This window comes from Protopterus annectens, chromosome 14.part0 (genome assembly GCF_019279795.1).
Source record: "Protopterus annectens isolate FY-2018-M chromosome 14.part0, PAN1.0, whole genome shotgun sequence".
In the NCBI taxonomy this organism is placed as follows: Eukaryota; Metazoa; Chordata; order Ceratodontiformes; family Protopteridae; genus Protopterus; species Protopterus annectens.
This window is the reverse complement of record NC_056748.1, coordinates 18,912,286-18,934,211: the sequence shown is the minus strand read 5'-3', so window position 1 is coordinate 18,934,211 and position 21,926 is coordinate 18,912,286. Positions and strand designations below refer to the sequence as shown.

Here is a 21,926-nt window from a genome sequence, read left to right as displayed (position 1 = left end):
TTAGGCATTCTCAGCCAACTTGCCCCACCAAGACAGATCTGCACTAAAACCATTTATGCCCCATGGCTTATCAAGAGCACAAGGCAACTTATGAAACAAAGGGACAAAGCATGGGACACCTGGCACAAAAAACAAAACTATTCCTAATAGGCAAACATTCTTAGAACTGAGAAACACTGTAAAAAAATATCAGACTAGACAAACAAAAATACTATAGTGAAATTCAAACTAAGCACAATACCAACCCACAAAAGTTCTGGGCCACTATAAACAGTATTCTCTAACCAGGTAAATCATCAACTCCTCATATACACACCAGCTCTATAAACACAGCCACCCAATTCAATGAGTTCTTTACCAACTCTATACTAAAGCTGTCAACAGACTTGCCCTCCTGAACCCCCACTATAGTGTATATAACTCATCAAATAATGCCAACTCCTTCACCCTTCAACCTGTACCAACTTGCCCTGCAGAGTTCTACAGCAGCAGAGAGACAAAAGAAAGACTTTGGAGTGATTAAGTATCATTTTTCTGCATTTTCTTGCTGCCTTTAGCTAATTCCACCTAAAACGCCAATTTTTTTACAGTTTCTGTGATTTAAAAAGCTTGTTTCAGCTACATATTGTACTTATTTTACTGCCTGCACTTTAACAAAGTCATTTTTGTGTTTAAATTACCTGTTTAACTGTTGTAGGCTACACATTTAAGTGTAATAGCCATTTTTGTGCATTTAAAGTGTTTTTTTATTGTATATGCTTTATTTTCTGGAAAAAAAACAAAAAAAAAATACTTGTTTTCCCACCTTTCTAAGCTAGTATAGTCCAGTTTTCAGGTTAGTGCTGAATTCAGGGCTGTGTTACAAGTTTCTGCGTTTGACCATACCTTACTTGGATAGAAGGAAGCTTCTCTGTTTACCTGTGAGAGAGGGGAGCTTTGAGCAGCCTATCTGTCCCGGGAGGAGTGGTTTCAGCCCAGAAATTAGTAGTTTATTGGTCATTTTGGGCTAATTTCTATCTCTTTCATTTCCCGCGGTTTTGCCCGCCGGGCAGCACCGGTTAGCTAGGGCATAACTATTCCCAGCTCCACAAAGTCTACTCTTCAATTTTTCCTTTGGAACTAGACAAATTTCAACTTAAGCACTCAAACCATTCACTTCTCAGCCTGGCACTTGCTCAAAACTCATAGCAAGCACTAATAAACCTTAGCACTAGACCCCCCCCCCCCATACAGTACAGAAGGGCAAGGCTCTCTATTCGACCTTACCAGCCAATCAGTAAAACAGTTCAATGTACCTATCCAGGCATGTCCAAAGGGCAGCTTCAGGTGTACTCTCCGGTCCAACTGGTGAATCTGGGCATTCTGAGGCAATGTTACAACTTCCTCATATACACAGACAACCCTTTCCTCCTACCACCAAACACTAATAAATGCGAGAGATGCAATTATACAGCCAAAATGGAGGCTAAGCTCTCTCAACCCAAGACTGGACCACACAGTCAAGAGGAGAAGGGAATTAGTTGCATCACACCACCAGTCTCACACAGACCTATGAAATCAGAACCGGCAAAAAACACACAAATACACGAAAACATAATCAGAGGCTCTAAATAAAAATCTTCAAAAGCAACAGAGACCTCCAAAGCAGACATCCAAGCAACCCCCCCCCCCCAACACAAACCATGAGATACATACTTCACAAAACCAGTGTGCCACGCAATCACAGCCCTTAAGGCAAAATAACATACCCAACACACTAGTAATAGGTGACTCTATAGTCAGGCACACTGACGTTCCACTCACTAGGCTGAACAAGCAGAAGGTTACTGTTAGCTGCCTGTCGGCTGCCAGGATCCGCCACATAACACAAGCCCTCAGGTCACTCCAGAACAAGTACAGATACGACTGTCTTTGTCCATGTTGGTGTGAATGACCTGAGCTGTACCTCCCTGAACTACATGAAAAGAAAGAGACATGGAGGAGCTCTCTGATCACATAGCCAAAGCCGGTATGACCCTGACCATGAGTAGCATCCTGCTCTCACCAAGAATGATACCATGGTATAAAGAAAAAATTATCAATTTCAACAACTGGCTAAGCTTCTGGTGTCATTCAAAGGGGATCCAGTGTCTGTCAGCCTGGGATGACATGCTCAACAAGCCACACTGCTTCACTAGAGACGGCTTGCACCTGTCACCCTTAGGCTTTCGAATACTGGCCAAGGCTCTTGCCACCCCCATAGTGCCTTTTTTAGGCAAGGCTCAAAAGACAAACCCACCACCGTAAATAGCACAAGTAACAAAAAACTGAGGGTAATGCTACTCAATGCCAAAAGTCTAAACCTCAAAATGCATGCACGCGAGGCACTCCTCAGTATGGAAAAAAATCGATATATGTGCAGTAACAGAAACCTAGTTTAAGGCTCCAGAGAGCACCCCAGCACTACCAGGCTACAACTCATACCATACATTTCGGCCACAAAACCCGGACCGAAATACAAAAGGCAGGGGCATATCCACAGTCATCAAGGATAACCACACCTCCAGGTTAGTGGCACAGCACAATGCTTCAGAGATCACCCACATGCAACCAACAACGGGCAAAACTGCAATTCAAATTGTAGCTTGCTACAGATCACCCACCATGTCCCAGGACCCCCATTCCGCATTTCTGGAAACACTGGAAAACCTAAAGGTCCTACCAAACACCCTGATATTGGGTGATTTGAATTACCCAAACATTAACTGGGAGAACTACTCAAGTACTAACTCCCTTGCCCAACATTTCCTAGAATTTATAAACTCAAACACCCTGGATCAACTGGTCAACATCTCCACCAGAGGTGACAACATACTGGACCTGGTCATCACCAACATGGGTGACTGGTGTTCTACACCGGAGGTCAACCACTCGCTGGGTAGATCTGACCATAAACTAATTACTCTGGATATCCACTTTCTGCCCCCACCCCCGGTCAAAGAAACCACCGTGAAAAACTTTTCAAAAACTAACTTCATGTTACTTAAGACCGAGGTGGAAAGTATCAAAGCCCCCATGCTAAAGGATAACGCTGTCCAAAGCTGCAAAATCCTTTACTAATGCACTTTACGGGCACCTACAAGAACGCATGGATCATGCTATCCCAAGCAAAACCAAGACTCACTCCTCCAAGAAAAGGAAACCAGTCTGGTGGACCCCTGCCATAAACAAGCTATACAATAGGAGGAAACTAGTACAGAAAAGAGTAAAATCCCAAGAAGGGAAGACATCCCTGATCAGTATCAGCAAGAAACTATGATCCCTCATAAAATCATCCAAGACTAGCTTCAAAAGAAAAATTGCCAAGGACTCCAAAGATAACCACAAGGCATTCTTTAGCTATGTCAAGAATTTAAGTGGCAATTCTCAGATCTGCTTGGAGTTAGTGCAGAATGGCACAAAATACACTGAACTGATCGATCTCGTCAACATCCTGGCAGACAGGTTCAGTGCAAACTTCACCTCCTTCTCACCTTCAAAAGGGCCCATAACCATACCAGAAGAATGCAGTGCCCCTGAAATTACAGACACCCAGGTTAAAAGAGCCCTCTCCAAAGCCAAAAACACAGCATCAAAGGAACCGGATGGTGTCCCAGGCTGCGTCCTACATGAGCTCAAAGATGAACTAACCCCTCACCTAAACACACTGTTCAAACTCAGCCTCTCCGCAGGCTACGTGCCCATAGAGTGGTGTACAGCAATGGTTATTCTGCTCCACAAAGGAGGAGCCACAACAGACCCCGGGAGCTATCACCCGATAAGCCTGACTAGCTTGGTCTGCAAGGCTATGGAGCTCATCATCATGGATCTCATTAACAGAGACATTGGGAACCTCCAAATACTGGACCCTACCCAGTTTGGCTTTGTTAAGGGCAGATCATGCCTCCTAAACCTGGTGGACTTCTTTGAGACAGTTACCAAGGCTATAGACGAGGGAAAGATGGTCCACACAGCCTACATAGACCTTGCAAAGGCCTTCGACACCATTCCTCATTCAGGTATTATAGACAAGCTCACCAGCCTGAACATAAACCTCTACTTCACGAGATGGGTTGCCAACTGGCTCACGGACAGAACCCACAGGGTAAGAGTTGCAGGAGCTAGGTCTGACTCTAAAATGGTTACAAGTGGCATTCCCCAGGGCTCAGTCCTAGGACCCCTCCTGTTCGGCATATACCTCTCAGAGGTACAGGCAAGCACAGGAGTACTATGGCTGACAAAGTTTGCAGACAACTGCAAACTAGGGGCTATAATTGACGCTCCGGCTGACACAGACATTCTCCAAAAGGGACTCACTGAGACAGATACCTGGTGTCAAAACCATGGCCTCAAGCTAAATGCCAAAAGTGCATTGTCATCTCCTTTGGAAAAAACAAAGTACCCAAAAACTACCACATAGGTGGTAGCCCCCTAAATACGGAAGATGTAATAAGGGACCTGGGGACCCAAGTAGATAGTAACCTCTCCTTAGATAATCACATTGCCAAAGTGGTTAGAAAATCATTCTATGTGGCCCACCTAATCATAAAATGGTTTGCATCCTGATCAAAAGACGTCATTGTGCCCCTCTACGCATCACTCATCAGACCCATCATAGAGTACAACGCCCCATTTGGGATGTACCTTACAAGACACCTGCAATAGCTGGAAAGACCACAGAAGTACCTCACTAACAGGATCACTGGCCTCAAACAGATGCCCTATGCAGCTCGAATGAAGAAACTCCAGCTGTACTCGGTTGCATACTGCCTACTCAGAGGTGATCTCTGCTTGACATACAAGGCCATGTCCAATCCAGAATTGATGGACATGCTCCACCTAAAGGAAACCATATCCCCTCGAGCCACAAGCTCTAGGGATGAAAACCTCACCATAACAATAAATAGGACGTACTGGAGGGATAGATTCCTGTCCCAGAGACTTCCCATGCTCTGGAACAAGATTCCAGGCAGAGTTCCTCGCTAACCCTCTTCAAGAAAAACCTTGATGAGTGGATGGGAAACAAAAAGTTTACCCCGGGGATCACTTCAATGGCTGTGCTGGACAAAGGCACAGGGAACTAATCTAAGGGGGCGATGAAAGCCAACACACTCCATCTAGGCTTATAAATGCCTTCGGGCAGATAGCCTAGTACCTACCTATGAACCTACAGACACCTAACAAAACTTAAACCCACTACCCTAGCAGTAGACAAACTACCTGCCAAATTCCTACAAATAGCCACCAAAGCCATTTCCTACCCAATCTCTATAATCATTAACAGATTAATCTCAGAACACAAGGTGCCACTTCCCTGGAAAATCTCCTGTATTATACCAATACACAAAGGGGGAACCTCCACTGACCTAACAAACTACCGCCATATATCTATACATTCCCTACTAGCTAAAACACTGGAAAAGTGCTTCCTCATCCTGATCCTAACACATCTCCTCTCCAACAATCTTCCTGCAGAAACTCAAACATGGATTCTGCTCCAACCATAGCACTACCACTGCACTCATCCATTTTAGTAACCTAGTAAATATGCAATGCAACAACATCCAACTACTGTCTGCCCTTTTTCTTGACTTATCAAAGGTGTTTGATACAGTCTCCCATGCAAAACTTCTAACATCACTCTTAGAATTAAAGTTAACTACTCCCACTCTATTATGGTTTCAGGACTACCTCTCCCAATGCCAACAAGTTGTTCAGTGGAAAAACTCCCTTCCCCCCTACTTCCTGTAAAACTAGGAGTACCACAAGGATCAATCCTAGGACCCCATTTTTCACTACATTTACAAATTTCCTTCACAAAGGCACCCTTCTTGCAAACCTGGTTCACTACGCTGATGACTCCACCTTAATCTACTATGCCCCCACCCTCCAACAACTTCACATCAAGACTCAAAAAGCCTTTACATCCATCAAAACCTGGGTAACAAACTCCCAGCTAATACTAAATCCTAAAAAGACCCAACTTATGCTCTTTCATCCTTCCAAAGCAGCAGTACCTTCTCCCCGTTCTCTATTTCTGCATCAGATAATACCCCTATCTCCCCTGTCACACAAACCAAATTACTAGGAGTCATTATTGACAATAATATGAAATTTGACAAACACATAGCTCATACAATAACCAAAGTCAACAAAAAACTAGGTACTCCTTACAGATGTAAAACCTTCCTAACCAGCGACAGTAATGTTATCCTAGCTCATACCCATCTTCTGTCTACCTTACTGTATGCTTCTCCTGTCCTAAATAATCTAAACAAGAGTGATTTAAACAAGCCGTCAGTATGCTACAACAAAATAGCAAAATTCACCACAAACTCCTCCTACCGCACCCACCACTGTCAAGCCTTAAAACAGCTTTCCTGTCTCAAACTCCCAAATACCTTAGCTCTAAACCAACTTCTTCTAGCTCACCAAATACTGTACCAACCTGAAAAACTCCAGCCTTACAAAACCTGATCACCCTCTACTCCAGTAACAGAGAACTTAGATCCACTAACAAGGCCCTAATCGCAATCTCCAAAAGCCATTACAGCTCTGGTGGCTCCCTGTATCCTACCAACATTGCCAAGACCTGGAACTCCCTACCACTATAAATCAGGGTAAAACCTAACAAAACCATCTCCAAAACACAGCTTATTTCCCACCTAAACAACTCATGGACATGCAACTGCCTAACACTTGGCTAACATATTCTAACACCTTTCCCCTACCCACTATCCAAACTCTTCTTTAAAACTCCCATAGATGCACTATATATTATCACACGTTACTTACCAACTCACCACCGCCTACTCCCCACTGTCCTATCTATACCCACTAACTCTCTCCTAGACTAAGTTGAAAAGCTTTCCCTTAAAATGTCAATGAGCCTCATATTAACTTGTCTATATTCTCCTCATTTGACAAACTGGCTAGTATTTTTAGTTTTTCCTTTCTTCTCTTATCTTCATTACATCTTCAAGATTATCTCTACTTAACATACTGTGTGAACAACCATATGTTACTTCCTGTGATACTTTTAATTGTATGTGTGAATAACTATGCTTATATAAATATCTTATGTAATCATATGTTATTATCTGCTATTTTTTATAACTGTATGTCTGAACCACAATGCTCATGTAAATTTCTTATGTATAGTATATTAGCAATTGTTCTGGAGCTTTTATCCCAGGGCCTCCTTTGAAAACTGACAGATCCGTCCAGCTGGACCTCCCAGTAAACAAATGTAAAATAAAAATAAAATAAATAACTCTTCCGGGGTGACGGGGGGGGTGGGGGCCCTCCCCATCATCGAAGTCCATGTCTTCTGTGACAGATTTCTCAGGGAAATTTAAGTGCTTCCTCTTACATGTCTATTTCATGGGTGGCTCCTCAGTGGGAATCTTTGAGAAGGGCTCTGAAGAAGAGGGGCCGTGTGCAGGGTTATCTTGCACCTTAAGTGCTCACTGTCCGGGCGTGGAGGTTGGTGGCAGGTCTGGGCGAGAGGGAGTCCTGGAATAAAACTCCGACACAGAAGGGGCCAGCTGACAGCTTGCAGAGGCCAATGCCCTCTCCATTACCTGGAAGGCAGGTCCCACCAAAGAGGTATGGGAGCCTGGAACAGAGAAGAACAACCTCGGAACAGAGGTCACAACCTGCTCTGAGACACCTACCCCCAAAGCAGGAGCCAAGGTAGAGCCCATGTCAGCCATGGTTCCAAGAGTCAAGGACGGCTCCAAATAAAAAACTGGAGCTAATCCAGAACCTTCGGACCTGACAGTGGAGCTACTGACCTGGGAGTCCGTCGGTTCCAAAGGAACTGAGGAAGTCAAGGCAGATCCTGGAACCAAAGGGGAAAATGCTGTCGGCACCAGAGCAGCTAGAACCAGAGGGATCGGAGTCAGAAGCTCTAAGCCCTCAGAGAAGGTAAGGGAAGGAAGATCTGGTGGAGTCCTGAGAGACAACGCCCCAACTCCAGAAGGGGTAGGGGTCTGGGAAGAAACAAAGACCCTGGCCACTAGCAGTTGATCCACCAACCTCATGATGTCAACTTCAGTTAGACTCCTGAAGGAATAGCAAGAAAAGCCTGAGGGGATTCAGGTCGGTCACAAAAGGGACTCGAGCTGTCTCACAAAGGGGTCAATAGATGGTGAATACCTTGTCCTGGGTGTGGTAATTATGTCAGTTGTCAGCACCAATGGAGGTTCCAACATTTATGGAAGCATAGTAGGTGGAGTCGGTACCAACAGGGAAGCTGAAGATGTGGTTACCAATGTGACTGGCACCGAGGTCTGTGGTGGCATATTAGGCAGTGCCGAGGTAGTCAGTTCCAAGAGCTCCCAAACTTTAGCCTTCGGTTCCCCTGAAGTTGTAGGAGTGGAAGGATTATGCTTTTTTGCTGCCAGAGCCAAAGGAGACATCGGCACCAAGTGGCTTTTCTTAAGTCCAAGATCAGATTTAGAGGGGGACGTGTCTGGCTTGGATAGAGCCTCCTCAAAAAAAAGACTTAATTAGACCTTTCAAAATGAATTTATTTTTCCTTTCAACTCAGGTCTGGCTACTGAATGCCTGGCAAACAGTACAGTCTTGTTGGAGATGAGCCAGGCCTACACAATACACACAGGAAGAATACCTGTCGGAACTGGTCATCTTCCGTCCACAATCCTGGCACTGTTAAAAGCCAGTAATACTTTGATTTATCTGCCATATTAACAGTCCCAAAAAAGGTCAACAGGCAGCAATTACACACACACACACACACACACACACACACACACACACACACACACACACACACACACACACACAGAAGGAAAGGAAAACTACCAACAATGGTAGGCAAAAGTTACCTAAACAGGCACTTGCATCTTGCGACAAGGGCAGCAAACGAGATCTGGGGTAATATGGAGAAGGGCACTGTGGGTAGAGTCTTAGCTCGAGAGTTTTTGGCTTGCAAGAGCTATGTAAAGGATGAGCCAGTTCTGGGGATCGGAGCCATGTCCCAACTGTCAAGGATAAATGAAGACTGACAACATCAGCTACATTATTAATTGCTTCCAGGACAGAAGTGATGGCAGAAGGCTTAACAGTTTCCATGCCCAAAAGTGTGTAATATCTCCACTGTGCATCAATGAGCTTGGTGCCTTCCCATTAAAAATTTTGCATCATTCTGAAAACTGTTTCTCTGAAAGAATTCCTCAACAGAAACCACAGCCAAAGGGGACTGGATCTGTAAGGAATAAGATTCAGAATCCTCATCTGAATCCTGATCTTACTCATTAGAGAAAGACTTCCTCTATCTTGAGGAAGGTGCCCAGGCTTTGGTATGCTGGGTGGACTTACAACTATCCTTGCCATGATATCCCCATCAGTTAGCATTACTGCAACAGTGATCTTGGAAATATATCATTTTGGGATTACAGAGGTTGAATCTGCTTACCCAATCTGGCATGTGATTTATGATGCACTAGCTGTAGGTTTACAAAATCTGAGCATGACAGACATATACTCTTCTGAACTCTACCAAGAGGAGAGTAACAGAAAAGGAAACTTCTATGGGCACCCACTCCAGCAGATGTCAAATAAACAACTTTTATTCAATAACATCTGAAAAAGTAGGTCCTCTAAAGCTTGATCTTTAATAAGCCATATAGATAATTTAAAAGTACTGTCCATTTAATGGCTAATATCCAATGAGCAGACAATATAGTCATTTTAGAAACACAGTTTATAAGCCTGCAGATCAACAAAACTTTAGTGATCTCAAAAGTAGCTTTATGCAAACTTGCTGTTTACAATAAGAGGTAAAATTTAATGGTGCAAACAGAATCCTAACAGTGTGAGAATTACTGACAAAATGTCTACTCGGATTCTTAAATGCAGCCCTCAGATGACCATGTCCCTTTAAACAACTCACAGCAGGTTCCAGTCCTGAATGTGTCCAAATGTCCAAAAAAATACTGAAAGCTGGCACATCTTTACTGACACTTGCCCCAAAGACCTGTTACACACCTACAGAACCTGTCTTAATAATACTTATATTTGGCTGCAATACCTGAACGTTTTAAACTGGTTAGTTATGCATACACATTTGCTAATTATCTACTGCTTAACTGCCCAAGAATGGTGATAAAGAGAACAAAAATCAGTATAGATACTTCTCTGTATAACATCAACTGTGTATTTGCAGTGCAACATAGCACAAATTAAACAGACTTACTGCTTTGAGTTCCAAATCTTCAGCCATAAGAAAATTAATAGTTTTGCCCATAATGAATACTCCTTCATTACCATTAATTGTGGCATTCCCATCAACCTTTATATTAAGATCACTGGTAGCATTGCTAGTAACCTGGTGAAGAACAAAGATAAGAGGCACATGTACAGTTAGACACATTTTTATGCTAGTCAGCATTTATTGAAAGATTAAAATAATGTCACCTTAGACAATAACAACCACAGGCAATCACATTGAAAAATGAACTTTGCTAAACCAACACAGGCACAGATATTAAGAAATGAAGTAATAGTTACAAAATGTATTTAAGCTTATATCTGAGACAACACCATTGGACATAGAAAAAAAAAAACATGTAGCTGATTTTTTGAAAAGCATGGCTACCAGCTTTGGCTATCAGAACGTGTCAGAACTATGCAAAGTATGTTCTTTTTGATTGTATATAAAGAAGTGCTGTACCACCATAAGACAGAGTCCTAGTGTCCCCATTTTACAGTACTATATGAAAATGTGCTGTACCACTATGAGAAATACAGAGCCCTACCCTCACCATTTTACAGGATCAGTAGTGCTCACGAGTCCTGGTGTGTTGTACATTCGAGTACAATTTGTGGACAGCTGGAGTCTGCCAGAAGTGGCAGACTACAGTATGCTGTCCTCTCATGTACCATGCTCAGACTGTACCTGGTAGACACAAAAAGTTCTGTTTCTGAACAGCAAGTTTATGTATACAGTAGCTAATCCATTCAGCTCTGATGCACAGCTGTACAGATGACATACAAAAAAAAATGAATAGGTAAACCATGTTATGAAGATAAGGTGAATGAAGCTGTACAGTCTGGAACATCTTTATGATAGAAAGCAACACTGCCACTGCTTCAACATAGTATAAAAAATGTGCTTTCCTGAGGTAGGTTTTCCCATATTCCTTGTTAAAAGGCACCTTCCTGGTAAATTCTGTGGAGGAGGAGTATAATTGAACTGCATTTCACAGAAATAGTAAGAGAACAATCCCAGTGCATATATTCTACGTTTTCTCTTCAATGTAGCTATCAATGATTCAGCTTGTAATATTCACTTATTTTTATTTATTTATTTTACATTTGTTTACCGGGAAAGTTCGACTGGGGAGATCCCATTTTCAGCAGGCCCGGGGAGAAAAGCTCCACATAGTACAGAGTGCATAAACAAAACATAGGCATAATGAAAACTTTGCATAAAGAAGCATAAACATAATCAGATTTTTGTGAATAGTAGAAGACATGAATGCAACATTTAAGGAATATATAGAAAACATTGATATAATGAGAATTTATAAAAATATTTTTTGTGAATAGTAGAAGACATGAAGGCAATATTTAAGGAATATATAGAAAACATTGACATAATGAGAATTTATAAAAATAATACCAGACATAGCAACAATCTCATAATTTAGGTACAAGTGTTAGCTGATGTTTATCTGAGGTTACAGCAATACAGGTGTTGAATTTTTAATGGGAGGCTAATCCAAGGAAGCCATTGTGAACATATCACAACAATTGGTAGCAGAGTCTTAGAAATTTAGATTTCATAGTTGTTATATAGTTAACAATAAGAGAGAGAGAGTTAGGCTAAGCAACTGTACTCTATAATGGACTTCTATTAAACAAAAATAGCTGGTTATTAAAGGGATGTTACTTTCAGTTTAGTAAGGTAGTGGTTATGTTATTGTGAATAGTTTTGTGAGAAAGAGTAGTAGTTAGGGTAGTATATAGTTATGCTGGAGTGTTATATGAACAAAACCATGAGTCTGATAAAAGATATTTGAGTATATTTTTAAACTGGTTTGAATTGATAGTGGTTCAAATAGTGTGCGGGAGTATTTGCTATGTAGCTGGAGTATTGGGAGTCCCCTGCAGTGTTTCTAGCTTTGCTAACTTGCAGTAAAGCTTTACTTGTTGAGCGAAGTGTACGCGTGTTGGAGTAAGGATGCAGTATGTTAATGTGTATTCTCAGGGTGATAAAGTACATTATGCGCCATGATTAGTTGGTTGTATGTTAGGACTTGTGGCAGTTCTAGCCAGTATAGCTTTTTTTTAGATTGAGGCAGTGGTGTGTCCTATATGGCAAACCAGTGGCAAATTCAACTACTTTGTTGTAGCATGTTTCTAGTTTGTCTAGGTTAGTCTTTTTAAGATTGGTAAGAATGGGTGAGGAATACAGGAGAGTTGATAGGAGGTGTTCTGGCTATAGCTATTCTGGAACTATCTGTAAGAAATTATTTTTATTTCTGAAAAGGGTTCCCATTTTTTATGTACGTTAATTGTTTGTGATGTATATAACTCAAATCTCAGCTTGTTATTGACTATAACTCCTAGTAATTTTGTTTGAGATTCAGGAATAATTTTTGTGTTATTGTTGGCAGTGATATGGAAGGTGAGTGGGGGTCAGAAGATATGGTGGTTGAAAGATCATAAGTTTAGTTTTGTTGGGGTTCAGTATGAGCTGAGAGTTAGAACCATGTTGCAATTTCAGTGAAGGCCTTTTGTGTTATGTCCTGAAATTGGTATGGTGGATGCTGCACATATTAGTGTGGAGTGTATACATACTGGATAACATCAGTTAGTGAGGTGGCTAATTTAAGGTTGTTAGTAAAAGTACTGAAAAGAAGTGGACTGGAAATGGAACCCTGTATGACTCTTAGTGTGACTGGGAATAGTGAGGAGAGGTCTTGTAGCAACTTCACTGCTTTTTGACAACTTGTTAGGTAACTACAGAACCAGAAGAGAGCAGAGGTGTTAAGTTTTAGTTTTGTAAGAACAGTCAGCAGTTTGTCGTGGGAAACTGTATCAAAGGCCTTAGACATGTCTAGAAAGACTGATGAGACAATTTTTCCTTCATTTCTGTAATGGCTTATGGTGCTAGTAAAGCTAAGGAGTGCAGTGGTGGTGCTACAGGAAGGTCTGAAGCCATGTTTGGATTTGGGCAGCAAGTTATTGGTTATGAGGTAATTCAGGAATTGAGAATGTATGCACTTTTTTAAGAGTTTGGAAAGTGGGGATAGAATGGCAATGGGTCTATAATTTCTGAGTTCGGTTGATTTTAATCCTTTGTGTAGAGGAATTATGCAAGATATTTTCCAGATTGAAGGAACATGTTGTTCAGTGATACAGCAATTAATCAGTATTGATACAGGATAGGATATGGCATCTGCTGATATTTTTAGGAATTCAGATGGTAAGTTATCAGATGCTATTGTGGTAGGTTTAAGTTATTTTAGTAGTTTTTCTATGGTTTTAGTGGGGATGAGTTTGAATGAGAAAGTATTATCACTACTGTTGGTTGGAACAGGTGTTAATTGTAGATGATGTTGATTATTTTTAGTTAGTGCTAGAATACTTTTGGTAAAATACTTACTGAAATGTTCAGGAGTGGTCCCTGAGCTATTAGGTGAGGTAGGGGAGGGGTTGTGGCCTGTCCATGATAGAGGATATGTTTGATTGTGGTCCAAAAGTTTTGTGAGTTTCTTTGATATTTAAGTTGTGTATTAGTGTAGCAATTTTGTCTGTCTAGTTTGATTTGGTGTTTGACCTTATTCCTGATTTTTTTGATAAGCTAAGCAGTTAGGTTAAGTGTTGTTAGTATGCCATGAGGGCCAAGCCATGTCTCTTAGCTTAAGGAGGGGTTTTGTTTTGACAGTCAGCCATGAGGCATAGTTTGTCTTTACACAGACTGTTCTTGGGGGTGCCATCCTGTTGAGAACATTGAGGAAACTAGTGTTAAAGTGTTCAATGGCAGCACTGAGGGGCAAATTCTTTAGAGGGGTCCAGTTATATTGTTTTTGAGTGTTTATTAGATCTTTGGGGTTGAAAATTTTCTTATCACAGATTTGGAATTAAACTGTATGTTTAGTAGGGCTGATGTGTTGTCTGAGTAGACAGGCAAGCATGTAGTCACTAATATCTGGTAGACAACCAGCATTTTGACAGTTGAAATGTTTGTTAGTCAGGGTCAAGTCTACTGTTTATTTGATTTTCTGGCTATTCTGGTGGCAGTACGGATAATCTGTGTGAAACCATAAAGGTTAATATGATTGCTGGGGTTTTGTGAGTTACAGATTGACCAGTCACTATTAAAATCACCCATGATGGCTTCATGGGTAATGTCATATGAACTACATTGCAAGATATGCTCAATTGTGGATACATTATTGCCTGGTGGAATATAAATGGCTATTATGCTTATACACTTGTTGGGATTGATTTGTAATTTGGTTAATAGTATCTCTGTGTTGGTAGGGGTTGTTATACGAGATTCAGTGGTTGTAGTATGAGGTTATTCTTATATACTATGGCTACTCCTCCACCTCTTTTACCCTTTCTATCTATCCTAAGTATACTGTAACCTCGACATGTGATTTCATTGTCTGTAATGTATGGTTTCAGCCAAGTCTCTGTTAGAAAGGCTATTTCAGGAGATTAATGAGAGAGGATAGCTTCAAGCTCATGTACCGTATTAACAAAGCTTCTGAGATTTAAGTTTAAAAGTAGTACACCAGATCCTTTACAAGGTATGTTAAGTGTATTTTGTATTTGAGGGTAGGTTGAGGGGGAGTAAATTGGACTTGGGTTAGGATGTATATCACCACTTACTAGAAGTTTATTGGCTATTTTTAGTGTGTGCAAGACTTTGGATATGTGCTTGTGATATCTGAGTGAGATATTTTTTTTAAGTGGTAGTATTTTATGATTCATTTGGTCTAAGAAAGAGGTCTTAAAGATAGCAGGTGATATTCTGACGCAAGTCATTTGATTAAGATTTGGGTTGGTGGATGTAGTTTTATGGTTAGTTTGGGGTAGGGCTAGATAAAAGTGGTAAGCTGTGTAATGGGCAGCTGCAGAGAGAAATAAGAGTAGTAGAATGTGTTGAGTTAGCATCTTGGTGTGTGTGTGTGAGCTGTTTGGGGTATGGAAATATTATATTGTGTGTAGTATATATGTGTGTGCTGTATGGGTAAGATGTAGGAAGTGAGAGCTGTCTGAAGATTTTGTGGTAATTAATTATAATTGAGAAGATGAAGGTTGCAGAGTGGTAATAATCCTATTTGTTTCTGCCAGGTATGTTAGGCGAGAGAAAGAAGGATGATAATGTGTAATGATTAGAGGGGAAGAATGTTTTGAGTGGTAGTGGTGGGAGGGACTGGAATGAATGTTAGGAGTGAATGAAACAGTAATTAGTGATGGTTTTTGAGGGATAGGCTAGGGATTAGAGGACAATAGGTTGAAAGAGAGCTAAGAATGATTGAGGGAAATGGTAGCTGATTGGACAGCAGGTGTAGGTGGGAGTGATTTGCTTAGAAATAAATGTAAATGAAATTGGGTGGGTGGGAATGGGGGTAGAGTAGGAGAGCAGAGTGAGTAAGAGCAAAGTGAGGGCGGACGAAATGGGTTGCACCCTGGTTGAACCTCATTGCAAGAAAAAAGCTATTTGCAAAAACAACGGATAGGACTAGGTTAGTTTTCTGTACCAAATTCCTACACTGTGCTTGTAAGCAGCAGAGCTTAGTGACTTAGCAGCAAAACCAATAGCCATTACTATTACTTCTTACTCTGTAGCACAACTGAATAAACACATTTTTACAAAATAACATCCCTTCATTTGGCAAATTAGTACTGCCCCAAAGCAAAAAAGTTTTAAAAAATGTAATTTTTTTACAATATTCAGAAAGAGCAAGTTGCTGTTCTGCCAATTTATTCCACTTTAAGAAATAAACATCATACTAACCCTTTCAGTGGAAGCCTTCTTCACATTCAGTGTTTTTACCCCTGCTGGTAAGTGGAATTCATGAGTGTCATAGTCTGTACTAAACAAAGTGTTTTGGGTCCGTGGATCAATAAATGCCATTCCAAGGTCACTAGTGATTTGGGTCTTCTCTTTCTCAACACTCAACTTTGTTGTGCCTTGTTGAAATATAACCTTAAAGAAACAATACAATTTAGGTGGCAGAACATTAACTGCTTCCTTAAAAAATGTTTCACTAACGTTCATGTCATACCTAGCCAGACAACAGTATCTAGTACAGCTACAGACATATTAGTACAGCTGATTCAAATGGGCCATTAGTTACTTGTAATAATCTTTACAGTAAGTCATTTTTTCCTGCTTATATTAAGTTTAGTTCCTCTGGTCATGAGGCCTGGCAGCAGTAAGACTCATAAGTGATAAAAATCTGAAGGAGCCAACATTTCAAGAATGATACTGATACAACGGAACTTCAAACAACTGCTGTTAGGTGCACATTTTCATAAAGTTATACTAATGCCTGAAGGCTATATCACATATTGACTTTCTCTGTGCTCAGAGGTGAACTGTTCCTAACTTCTCTAAATAAATCAACATTCAGAGCAAAATTACGGTGCAAGTATGATTACTACAGGTAAACAATATTCTATTATGTAAGACACAACTCTCCTTCGAATCCTAATGAATTGAGACTGCCAATTAGAGTAGTGTAGCAGTGCCAAACTTCATAACCACTCCAGAAAGCAAGTCCCAAAAGTACTAATTACCCCAAATATATGCACTTTACTAAGCAAATGTCTTAAGTATCTCATGGAAAGGAACCCCAGTAACATCATTCAACTTACTCTATTCACCCCCTGTTTTTCATTCTGGGTGCAGAGAATAAACCGAACAGTTTAATATGTAGGCACTGCATACACAGTAGCAACTACAGAATGTGACTATAAGCTCCAAACATCAAATACACTTTGCAAAGGAAGATGTAATCAGTACTAGTTTACTAGAACAGACCACTTGTTACACCTTACGTCAAAACCATAAAAAACTTTATTCCTTAGTATACTATAACCCTGCATTTAGTCTGCTATAATGAATACAGGCTATGTCTCCTCACCTCAACTGCATGGATTTTTTTTGTCATTATCACAGGGAATGGTTGCATTTATTAATACAATGACCGATGACATACTGAGCGATCTGTACAGCTTGCAGACCTGTATCACTTAAGTCTGTGATAGTAACAGATTGCAATTTATACCTCTCAACCTCTTAGTGCAAAAAATCTGGACAAAGCCTAAAATAATGGGACAGATTTTAAATATTGCTGTTATAAACTTAGAAAGTTGCTCGAATAACAGGATTTGTGTTAGCATGCATTTTCTGAATGATATAAAGTGGGAAATAAAAATGTATGTTGTTATTTACTAACTTTAGTCCTGATTCGCCAGAAAACCACAAATTTTATGAGAAAGAGACTACAGCTATAAGGCAAAATCTGGACATTCTGTGAAAATATGGACAGATGAGAGGTATGTTACAATCTTATTGCAACAGATGATCTCTGAAGGGGACTTCTTCAGTGGGTCTACGAAAGGGTTCATCTTCCTTTCCTTTCTGAATTGGCATTATTTTCTCTGAGGTTCCCACTCTTGGGGTGGGGCATGTATAATATATGCTGGTGCATGCCATGATATTAGAGTACACCAAGCCTGAGGCCACCAGTTTACTCCCAACAACTTATCAAAATTTCTGCAACTCAGGAAAATGCAATGAATTGATTCCTACACTGTTAACATGTAATATGCCAAGCATTTATTTGCCCTAGATACAGAGAACTCCATCAGTCACAGTTGGATGGAACACTGTCCAAGCATTGGTGGTTGGGGTGGGTGGAAGCAAAATGGTATTTAGGAGTCACCAAGAAAAGTCCCATAACAAATCAACTGATCCTGTAAAAATATATTTGTTACATCTAATGTTGGGGACCCTCTTTTATAGGACTATGAATGGAGCAAATCCTAAGCTGTAGCTGCACTAGAATGAATTAGTCAGAGAACAGTTAAAATGAGGAAAGTTTCAGAAGAGTAAGTCCTAAAGAACTGAGGTAAAAAGGCTGCCCAACTCTTCCATTCACAGTCAGGAAAATAATGCTAGATAAATATATGAAATGAGAGTCAAGTGGCAATAGCACAGATGTCTGCACTGGAAATGAGCACTGGATGTACCCATGTTTCTACTGAATTGGCCTTTCACCTCAACATTTTCCAACAGGCAGTGAGACACCTAACAGCAAAAGACAGTATAGCCTTTTATGACATTACTTTTGGAAATAAGCTTCCAGTCTACTTTTTGTGGATTTCGTATGTGGTTTGGAATCTATTAGATTTGGCTGGCATGACACTGTGATATAGTGCTGCCTTGGTTCCAGTCCACTCCCCATTCTAGACATGCCACATTTCCCCTTTAGTAGTGCTTGCATGCATAGCTCTCAACCTTCCATCTCCAAAATGAGGAACACTCCCTCTCATAATGTAGAACAACTGGGCAAAATGTGGAACACTTGCTAACAGCTTACTAACAACTTCAACTAGGAAGCTCATAGAATAGTTAAAATGTGATGTTTTCCTTGTATATTAGTTATTTTAATGAAATAATACAATTCAGCTCTATTTATTATGAATCAGTTAAAAACTTGGTAATACTGAATGTGTGACAAACCCTTTCAATGTGGAATTTCTAAGAACATGAACTTTTTAAGACCACAAATGAGGAACGTTGTTCATAATGAGGTACATTTGACAGCTATGCTTGTATGACATTATACCAACAAATGAAGTTAAAATGTTATGTTAATAGCTTTAGCACCTGTCATGTTTCAAGGGAAACCATATCTGCCTTATTTCAATGTCCATGGGCCTTGTCTTCCTGCTATGATTTGAATAAAAGATTAGTTAAAAGGTATTACCAAGTCACTCTTAAGTTTGCTAACACTGTTAGACCAAATCCATTTAAGGCTATTCACTTCATCTGTCTTTAACTTTTGAATCTCTTTCATTATTATTTCCTCTCAAAAGGACATAGGATCAACTTAACCTTCCAGGCCTTTACTACCAACCAGCTATAATATACCCACTTCTCCTTCCCACTTTAAAATGGAAATAAGTAATTCACAACAGTGCTTTTTTTCAACAACTTTTTCTGCCCATATCCAATTTATTTTCTTAATCTTAGCTATTGCTACATTTTGTTGTTTGTTTTTCCCTTACATGTTAAATAAATGGTGTACCTCTTTTCTTAGCTGAACTCACTGTCTTTTTTTTTTTTTTTTAACCGGGGCTTCTGCTTTTCCGATTGCTTTTGTTGATTTATTCTAGCTGGTACTGTCATCTGTGTCTTCTTTTATTTCATATATCCTATACATGCCAATAATCTCTAGTTTGATTAATCTAAGAACCATTTTTTTTCTTTCATTCTGATTTACAGATTTATTCCACTCTGACAACTGTTGTTTCTGAGAAGGCGGTCTGTATTAATTTTCATTCTTAATTCACAGAATCTTCATTTATATTTGATAGAGCTTTCCCAATACAGTGCCACTTTTTGTTTCAAAGTTTGGACTCCTGAAATCCAAGACTCTTGTTGGTCATGACTAAGCAGTTAAAAGTAAGAATTACATTTTTAATGATCACTTATTTTGAAATGGCTGCCCAAGCACAGATCTGAGATTTGATCTCCCTCTGCATTTGTGAACATCAAAAAAAGTCCCAGTGTTTGCTAACAGAGGACTCCCCTTTGCATGACATCATGCATTTTCCCCACTCTTAGCCATATGACATTGTTAAGGTGTTTCAATTAAAATATGACATATTAAAACCTCCCATTAACAATGCTAGTACAACCACCCCTTTCTCTGTTGTCCTAAGGGAAGTTCTACCAGTTTCCTCATCTCATCATGAAAAGGGATTCTGTATATAACACTTTAACGCCTTTGTGGATTAAGTTGACATTTCAATTTTACAGTGTAACCTACAGTGCTTCTACTTCCTCTTACTCTTGTTTAAGCAGCTTTTCTGTTACAGTAATTTATGGCTACACCACTTCCTTTTATTCTCTTTTTGTTTTATCTTTTCTAACCCACCTTGACACTGTGTAATGGTTATCCATTAATGTTGTCCGGGTATCACTTTTCTTTGAATACCACAATATCATGTTCCTTGATAAGGTCTAAACAAAAAAATGCACTAGAAACAAGTCAAAGAAACTAGGAGATTCAAAGACTGAGATGAAACAATACATCTGCTAATACGTTTAGGGAAAACCACTTTCATTACACCATGCAGGTGACCCAACAGGAAGGCTTCCTGATGACATAAAACAAGTACAAATTCTCTCTCTCAGGAGATGTGGTGGCTGCACTACATCAGCCAGATTTTCATGTAGAGAGAGTCATCCTGCCACACCAGTATAGCTCATATTGCTCAGGCTCCAGCACTGTTTGTGCAGAAGCCAAGATTCTAAGAACTTGGAGCCAAACTCTTCTGTGCCACCTCAAAGCAATAAGAATGAGCTTTGTCCTCTCCATATGTATCTTTACAAACAGGCAAGACATGATGGAAATGCATAAAGGAATTTTTACAACCACTAAACCACAAATGCATTTACTGCCCACTCCTATGATTTTGTTGCAAGGAGAATAACTTAGGAAACAGTTCAAATAGTGTTTGCTCTGGAATGCCATACATTTGAAAAATATGTGAACCCTGTCTTGATTTACCTGACCCTCCAGAAAGATGACTAAGCTGTATTCTTAAAGTGTCCAGCAAGACATTCATTTTCCCTGAGTAGTGTATCACCAGTAAGAACATGCTTAGCTGGTGGTCTATTTGCACATAAAAACAGTGAATTATTTTTAACCCTTCTCTGCATAAATCTTTTCATGCACAATATCACCATGTGATTGCTCTGTCACAAAGTAACAAGCTAATCCTTCAAGAGTGCTTCAGTAACTTGCAGGGCAAGAGATGTAGATCTCGGGTTGGGGACACAAACGTTGGAATGTTTTTCCAGTGAGCTCCATTATCCTTGTATCAGGAAAGACCTGATGTGGGTTCTATACCCTTCAGTGATGTACAAATTTAATATTATTATTTCTATCATGGAATGGTGAAAGATACGGAAACTAATTTCCAAGTTAAGGGCCAATACCGGACCCTAGTCCAAGAAATGGCAGCAATTACTTGAGGCAGAGAAAAGATTCAAGAGGATATGTTAACTTTAGAGCCAATGGCAAATAAACTCAAACTGCAAACAATGTGCTTGGAAGTAAGCCAGGCAACCTGTGAGCACAATCTCTACCGAGAAGGTGGACCTGTGCACATCTTTATGACACAGCTCAGGTAGTCAGATTCCAGAGCTCCTGGGTAATTCCTGAAAGGATGAAGGCAAGGTTTTGGGAACGGTCCAATGCCAGCCTTATGAAAAGAATTTACTGTAGCAGAAGCTTAGAGGACCTTTTCAAATTACAGCTACCCCAAGTGACCATAGTCAATGCAAAGCTCTGGCTTCTGTCACTTGTCTACCTAAAGAAATGTGCAGGAACTTCTGTATTGTTCCCAGATGCTGATGCTAACAGTTATTAATCACTATTAGTGAAATCATCCAAAATGCTAAGCAGTGGCACTGAAACCTTGGGTGGAGGGTTGTCAAATGGCTATTAGTTGAGATTAGTGAAATCATCCAAATCCTCAAGGAAGAAGTGGAACTGAATCATGAAGAGGTGAGTATATGAAACTTCTAAAACTGAAGTTGAATGCAGAAATATAATCTGCAAGTAAAGTGTTATTTGGACTTTCTGGGCTTTTTTGCTCTCCAGAAAAAAAAAGCT

At 40.2% G+C, this 21,926-nt stretch overlaps 1 protein-coding gene across 1 annotated transcript in view; it reads right to left on the bottom strand.

Annotated features, from left to right (window-relative positions):
* Window positions 1-21,926, bottom strand: part of SGCB (sarcoglycan beta) — a 362,798-nt gene that overhangs the window by 167,569 nt on the left and 173,303 nt on the right. Inside the window, exons 4-5 of the mRNA XM_044055720.1 lie at window positions 16,025-16,216; window positions 10,241-10,372 (exon numbers count right to left, since the gene is read on the bottom strand). Of these exons, the coding sequence (XP_043911655.1) occupies window positions 10,241-10,372; window positions 16,025-16,216 (324 nt within the window). The remainder of the gene's footprint in view (window positions 1-10,240; window positions 10,373-16,024; window positions 16,217-21,926) is intronic.